Below are 6,659 nucleotides of genomic sequence, written 5' to 3'. Positions count from 1 at the left end.
CAGAAAGGGTCTTAAATGTAATATGTAAAACATCTTATACAGTCTGAACTGCTGTGTTGTTCATCTGTGTTTGTTTTATTTTTCTATGTAACACTTGTTACTTGTAACTTGGTTTTTGCTATGAATATAGATGCAGATGTGGCATTAAATCTATACTACGACTACAACATATTTTTTTCCATCTTTTGGTGCTTTATGTAAACCGCAAAAAAAACTAAACCAAAAAATATTAATATTGATCTAAATTATTGCAGGATGATCTTTTGCCTCACTAAAATTACCTTCAATTATCCTGTCAATATCTATCAATTTACATCGTTGCAGGATTGCGGCATGCCTGCGTTTTAGAGCAGGGTTTACCGAACACTATGTCCAAGTTCTTAGAGAGGTTTGTGCGAGAACTGATGTTGCACAAGCGGCATGTTCCGATTCGCTCGATTTCTGAATGGCCTTTTTTGTTCCTTTGCATTCATTTTCCAGCTCTGTTACTTTCCCAAGGGAAGGGGTCACTTGTCTGCATTGTGCCACATGAACAATAAATGTTAGTCAATCTCACATTTCTCTATATTTTCCAGCTTTACCAGCAAGGCCGGCTTTGCCAGCTGGGAGGGGAGTTCTGTGAGCTTGAGGTCTTTGCCAAAGTCCTGCGTGCCTCTGACAAAAGGTATTGGACAGTGGGACAGAGATCTGTTTGGTTTCTTAGTGTAGGACAGGAATGAAATATTGGGCTTATTTAAGTAATTAGAATATGATGATTAAGGTGGATGGTTCATAATTATTCAGTCTGAATGTTTTGAATGTTTTATTTTGTAGGCACCTTCATGTTTAATTTACTTATAATGAGCACTTATTCGTTCAGATCCGAAAATTTAAATATATTTAGTTATTTGTGAAAATTGGTTGTGACTAATGAAAGTTGAGGTGTCCTTCTTCCATTTGTTGTTTTTTGTTTGTTCCTTGCATTGCCTCAGGAATTCTTTGACTTGTGTTTTCCCAGGCACCTTCTACACCACTGTTTCCAGGCTCTAATGGACCACGGTGTGAAAGTGGCTTCAATCCTGGCCAACTCCTTCAGCCGCCGGTGCTCGTACATTGCAGAGTCAGACGCACATGTTAAAGAAAAAGCCATTCAATTTGGCTTCGTTTTAGGTCAGCAGTTGTTCTGTGTTTTTATTTATTTTTATTTTTTGTGGTTGCTGGGTTGACAAAGTGGTAGTAATGTTTCTGTTTTCCTAACAGGTGGATTTCTGTCTGATGCTGGTTGGTATGGAGATGCAGAGAAAGTCTTCCTCTCATGTCTTCAGTTGTGTATGTTACATGATGAGATTCTTCACTGGTATCGTGCACTGGAGTGCTGTGTGAGGTGAGGCGAGCTGTTGGAATTGAAGGAGCATGTTTTTTTTTTTTTATAAACACGCATTACAGTTACTTCCTGCTTTAGCTAGATCTCAGAATTCTCTGAATCATGTGACTTCATATTTGGTAACTGTGATTACTCAGTAATAACTCATTACTCACCAGCTGCATCACGTATCCTTTTTTTTTTATTATTGTTCCTTCTGTTTGGATTGTGTCAGGTTGCTTCACGTGCGCAACGGCAACTGCAAATATCACCTGGGAGAGGAGACGTTCAAACTAGCCCAGTCGTACATGGACAAGTTAGCCAAACATGGTCACCATGCCAACAAGGCTGCTCTTTATGGAGAACTGTGCGCTCTGCTTTTTGCCAAAAGCCACTATGATGAGGTAAGAAGATGAGCACCTAGTCCTGTTTTTTTTTTATTGTCTTTGTTTGTTTATATATATATATATATATATATATATATATATATATATATATATATATATATATATACACACACACGTGTATGTGTGTGTGTGTGTGTGTGTGTGTGTGTGTGTGTGTGTGTGTGTATATGTGTATATATAATATTGCATTTATTTTATTTACATTTTGTGTGTATGGGCAGGGCAGCCTTCACTAACGATATGTTGAATATGTATTTCAGGCATACCGCTGGTGTATAGAGGCCATGAAGGAGATCAGTGTTGGCCTGCCTGTGAAGGTGGTGGTTGATGTTCTGAGACAAGCCTCTAAGGTATTTCTTTAGTACTGTGGAGTGGTCATGTTTGATTTCTAAATGAAAACTGTATGGAGTAGTATAGCAATGTCCCTAAGCACAGATATAATAATAATTAATATAAATGCTTCTTTTGCAGGCATGTGTTGTTAAAAGGGAATTCAGGAAAGCTGAGCAGCTGATAAAACATGCAGTATATTTAGCACGGTAAGCTCTCCAAACTGGTGGGTTTGAATGCCTTTATGTTCCATGCCATTGTATTATTTGAAATAGAATTTCAAATTGCCTGCATTGCTTAGAAAATGTTATGACAGTCAAATAATAATGGAAGTACTTTTTGCTGCATTGCATTCTTTGAAACAGATCTGCCTTTTTGATAGCTTTCTATCTAATGCAGCATTACTACTCATTTATTCACATACACATAAATGCTAGGGGTCTTGCAGCACAGTGTCTTATACAATACAGGGCTCTCGAGTCAATACTTCTGTATATTTATTATACATGTATGTACAATAAAAATAATACAATTCAGTTCAAATTGTTAACAGAATAATGTCAAAACTTTGACTTGATAAACATGTGCACTGCCTTCAGAAAGTGCTCTTGTATCTCCTTTTAAGAGAACTTCTTGAAGCTGGACATAAAACGCTAATCCATAGCATTAGCTAGCGCTATAGATTCTTTAGAGTTTTCATGCATGCGCAAAACAAATGTTATTTCCAGTATGGAGGAGTAGCCGGGGACAGTGCGCTAACTCTAGTTTCTTTTTCATACACCTGGCATTGTTGATGTTTTCGAGTTTAATAATAATTTAAAAAAGCAGATCAAACGAGGCGGAGACTAAACAAACCTGCGGTCCGCCACTTAATACGATTCAGGGAAAACTCGGATTTGAACTATGTTCCGCATGTAAAAGGGATTGCATTCGGTACACAAACCCAAAGCCCCAAACCAAAAATTTTTTAATTTGTTTAATACTAATTTGTGGGAAAACAACGCAAGATTTTGCATTTCTATACTAATCATCTTGTATTAGTTTACTGATGTTTGAATGCTGCTTTTTTGTTTTTTCAGGGAACATTTTGGACACAAACACCCAAAGTACTCTGATACGCTGCTGGATTATGGATTTTATCTCCTAAACGTGGACAATATTTGCCAGTCTGTCGCCATTTATCAGGTGGGTTATTAGGGTTTTTTTTTTTGTTTGTTTGTTTGTTTGTTTTGTTTTTTGCTGTGAATTTTCACACATTTAGGCTTTTATATTGTTTTGCAATCACATTGGCGTATGTGTGTTATCAGACGGCCCTGGATATTCGGCAGTCTGTGTTTGGAGGGAAAAATATCCACGTGGCCACGGCCCATGAGGACCTTGCCTACTCCTCATATGTGCACCAGTACAGCTCTGGAAAATTTGACAATGCCCTGTGAGTATGACCAGCAAGACAGAGTTGCCTGATACTGACCAATAAATCTGATTTCTATAGAAATGGTGAGGGGTATTGATCATTTTAATACTTTTCACCTTTAAGGAAAGTGTTTACGTATTTGGTAGGCCAGAGGCAAAAGAGCAAGAATGTACACCCAGTACATCGAGAAGGCACGCAAACAAATTTTTCTTTTTAAATTCGGGAGAAACACTGCCAAGTACAGCTGTTCACACTAAAAGGGCAATTCTTGGAAAAAAATCACAAGTTTAGTCATAAACAAGGTAATTCCTTCAGGATTGGTCAGTGGCTCTTAAAGTGTTTTTATTTGTCAGACACTTGAACACAGATCTCTGCTTGCTGATCTTCCCTTTAACACAGTTCATTTGTTCTGTCAGAAAGAGAATGCTTTTATTTTTATTCGCAGAAACATTTATTTAATAAGATAGTGATGATGTGTCATACTTCTCAGTTGTCTTACTCAATCCTTGTGTTGTGTTTTAGATTTCACGCAGAACGGGCCATAGACATCATAACACACATTCTCCCTGAGGATCATCTACTACTGGCCTCTTCCAAGAGGGTGAAAGGTAAGGACCACTCTCAACATTTATATCTCCTTCAAAGTGGGATCTCAGTGAAGAGAACAGACAAGAAACGCTCGAAGGAAGTTTTGCTGTTATATAATAGATTTTAGTTCACTTTGTTAGCTTTAGTAATCGCATTCATATTGGGGGTGTGTGTGTTAAATATCTTTCACCAGCACTGATCCTGGAGGAGATTGCCATAGACTGCCATAATAAAGAAACAGAAGAACGCCTTCTGCAGGAGGCCCACGATCTGCACCTCTCCTCTCTCCAGCTGGCTAAAAAAGCCTTTGGCGAGTTTAACGTGCAGACGGCCAAACATTACGGCAACCTCGGACGTCTTTACCAGTCTATGCGCAAATTCAAGGTTACAAGATTTTACTTTTTTTTTTTTTTTTTTTTTTCTTTTCCCCCATGTCAGGTGTATAATATATCGTTAGAAGGCAAATCAATGACCTTAGCTCCAAGTTGGTTTTGGTTTTAATGGTGTAGCCACAAATGCATGCCAGGGTGAGGTTTATGTTGTACTCAGGAGTCCTGTATTGCAGGAGGCTGAAGAGATGCACATCAAGGCCATCCAGATTAAAGAGCAGTTACTGGGACAGGAGGACTATGAGGTGGCGCTGTCTGTGGGACACTTGGCCTCTCTTTACAACTACGACATGAACCAATACGACGACGCCGAACGGCTCTACCTCCGCTCCATCGCCATTGGTGAGACCAACATAAAAGTACATACATAATAGTTCAATGCATTGTCCCTCCCCAGTGGCACAACACAAATGCATTTGCCCTGTAGATTCAACAGTAAAATTGTCCTTGCTCTCTGGATGAGAAGGATGGTGTGGACAATATTCTCTTGTCATTTAGAACATCATTAGCCAATTGTGGTGGTCAGAGTCTTTGAACGTATAGATGTAAACCAGGGTTTTCCTCTGAACATGTGTTGGTGTCTGCTGACAATATATGAGCAGCAGTTTGAAAAGATTTGATTGGCTGGCTTTGCACGTCTCTAAAGAAGTTAATCCTCTCCTGTCATATTATAGGGGAGAACTGGATAATGGGTGGAAATTGGCAGATGTCCAAATTGAGGGAGGAAATAAAAGATGTCAACCATTTTCCATCTACTAAGCTACATTTGGATTTTTAATAATGAGAGAAATAGACTGTACCCCACTGCTTCTCTCATGGACTGTTTTACTTTTAATGTACAAACGATTTAAGGGAGCCTTCGATGCTTAGCACCTGCAGGTTCAAAGTGTCAACCCAGATTTGACCGTGATAATAGGATTCCTTGCTTGATAAGGATTTGTTGGTTTAGATTGTGCAAGTGCACTCCATCCATATGACTACATAACCCTATACTATTGTGTCAGTGCTCTGACATACATTGCAGAATTAGTTCAAAGCTAATATCTGTGCCATATTTAGAGTGAGTGAGTGTCTATTTGGAAATATCGAAATAAAATGTGTTTGTGCCTTGTACATTTCTCCAGGTAAGAAGCTGTTTGGAGAGGGCTACAGTGGACTGGAGTATGATTACAGAGGTCTGATCAAGCTTTACAACTCTGTGGGGAATTACGAGAAAGTTTTGAATATCACAACATCCTGTCCAACTGGAACCGTTTGAGGGACAGGCAGTTTGCAGTAGCCGACGCCTTAGAGGACGTGAACACCAGCCCCCAGGCTACAGACGAAGTGGTTCAGTCCTTCCTGCTGTCAAACAGCCCTGCTGTAGGACGTTCCTGTATGGGATAAATGAACCGGACCCTGTGGGTGTTTCCACCCGACACACACACACACACACACACACACACGTGCACACCTACACTCACCTGCATTGTGTCTCACATCCTCATCTAGATATTTTCACACCTTATCCCACAGAGCAGCAAGAGGGACTGGATCCCAACCCACTCATGAAAGCAGCTCCCACAGTTCTGTAATTCACCTGAGCATTGGTGAAGAGTCAAGTCATCTCCACCAATGCAAAAACTCTTCCGTTGGGAACGCAGCCTTCTGATGATGGCACCAAGTTCACTGTCCTGTAAAGAATTTTTAGACTTCAGAGGATGTGATTATTTATCTGACTTGCAAAAAAAAAAAAAAATAGGAAGAAAAAAAATACCCTGAAAACACCTTATTAGTTTTACAGATTAAAATATACAATGTCTGCTTTTTTGTTTTGGTTGGGGGTTGTCTGGCTATCTGAAGTATTGCTCCACATGTATAGTGTGGATGTTCTCTGCCTGCATTCCCAAAGCTAGTGCAGAGTGCACACTGAGACAGGCTGGACAGAGAGACCCATCAATTTCTCGGGACAAGTGAAGGACAGACACACATCGTGTATCCTTGCGTTTAAGTTCTTTATGAAGTTTGCCACTTCTCTTCTATACACAATGCGGAGCCCTGCATTACCCATTTATCCTGTTTTGGCAAAAAATGGGGAAACCTGTTACATTTGAATAGTTTGTGGTTTCTTCCCCCCTTCATACTATGATTAGAGGAGTGGACTTTATGGACCAGTGGGTTTATTGTTGCTTTTTCTGTAGAGTTTGTTC

The 6,659-nt window shown here is 39.6% G+C and overlaps 1 protein-coding gene across 1 annotated transcript in view; it reads left to right on the top strand.

The window, feature by feature from the left end:
• The window catches only part of appbp2 (amyloid beta precursor protein (cytoplasmic tail) binding protein 2), a 10,840-nt gene extending 4,569 nt beyond the window's left edge, over nucleotides 1–6,271 (top strand). Inside the window, 14 exon segments of the mRNA XM_046863332.1 lie at nucleotides 576–664; nucleotides 998–1,149; nucleotides 1,240–1,363; nucleotides 1,578–1,746; nucleotides 2,010–2,099; nucleotides 2,221–2,288; nucleotides 3,159–3,264; nucleotides 3,387–3,511; nucleotides 4,016–4,101; nucleotides 4,275–4,465; nucleotides 4,647–4,812; nucleotides 5,595–5,684; nucleotides 5,687–5,870; nucleotides 5,986–6,271. Coding sequence (XP_046719288.1) covers nucleotides 576–664; nucleotides 998–1,149; nucleotides 1,240–1,363; nucleotides 1,578–1,746; nucleotides 2,010–2,099; nucleotides 2,221–2,288; nucleotides 3,159–3,264; nucleotides 3,387–3,511; nucleotides 4,016–4,101; nucleotides 4,275–4,465; nucleotides 4,647–4,812; nucleotides 5,595–5,684; nucleotides 5,687–5,856 — 1,626 coding nt within the window. The 3' untranslated portion in view covers nucleotides 5,857–5,870; nucleotides 5,986–6,271.
• Nucleotides 6,272–6,659: the final 388 nt, after the last annotated feature.

Source organism: Silurus meridionalis, chromosome 12 (assembly GCF_014805685.1).
Source record: "Silurus meridionalis isolate SWU-2019-XX chromosome 12, ASM1480568v1, whole genome shotgun sequence".
Classification (NCBI taxonomy): Eukaryota; Metazoa; Chordata; class Actinopteri; order Siluriformes; family Siluridae; genus Silurus; species Silurus meridionalis.
This window is presented reverse-complemented; position numbering and strand designations above follow the sequence as displayed.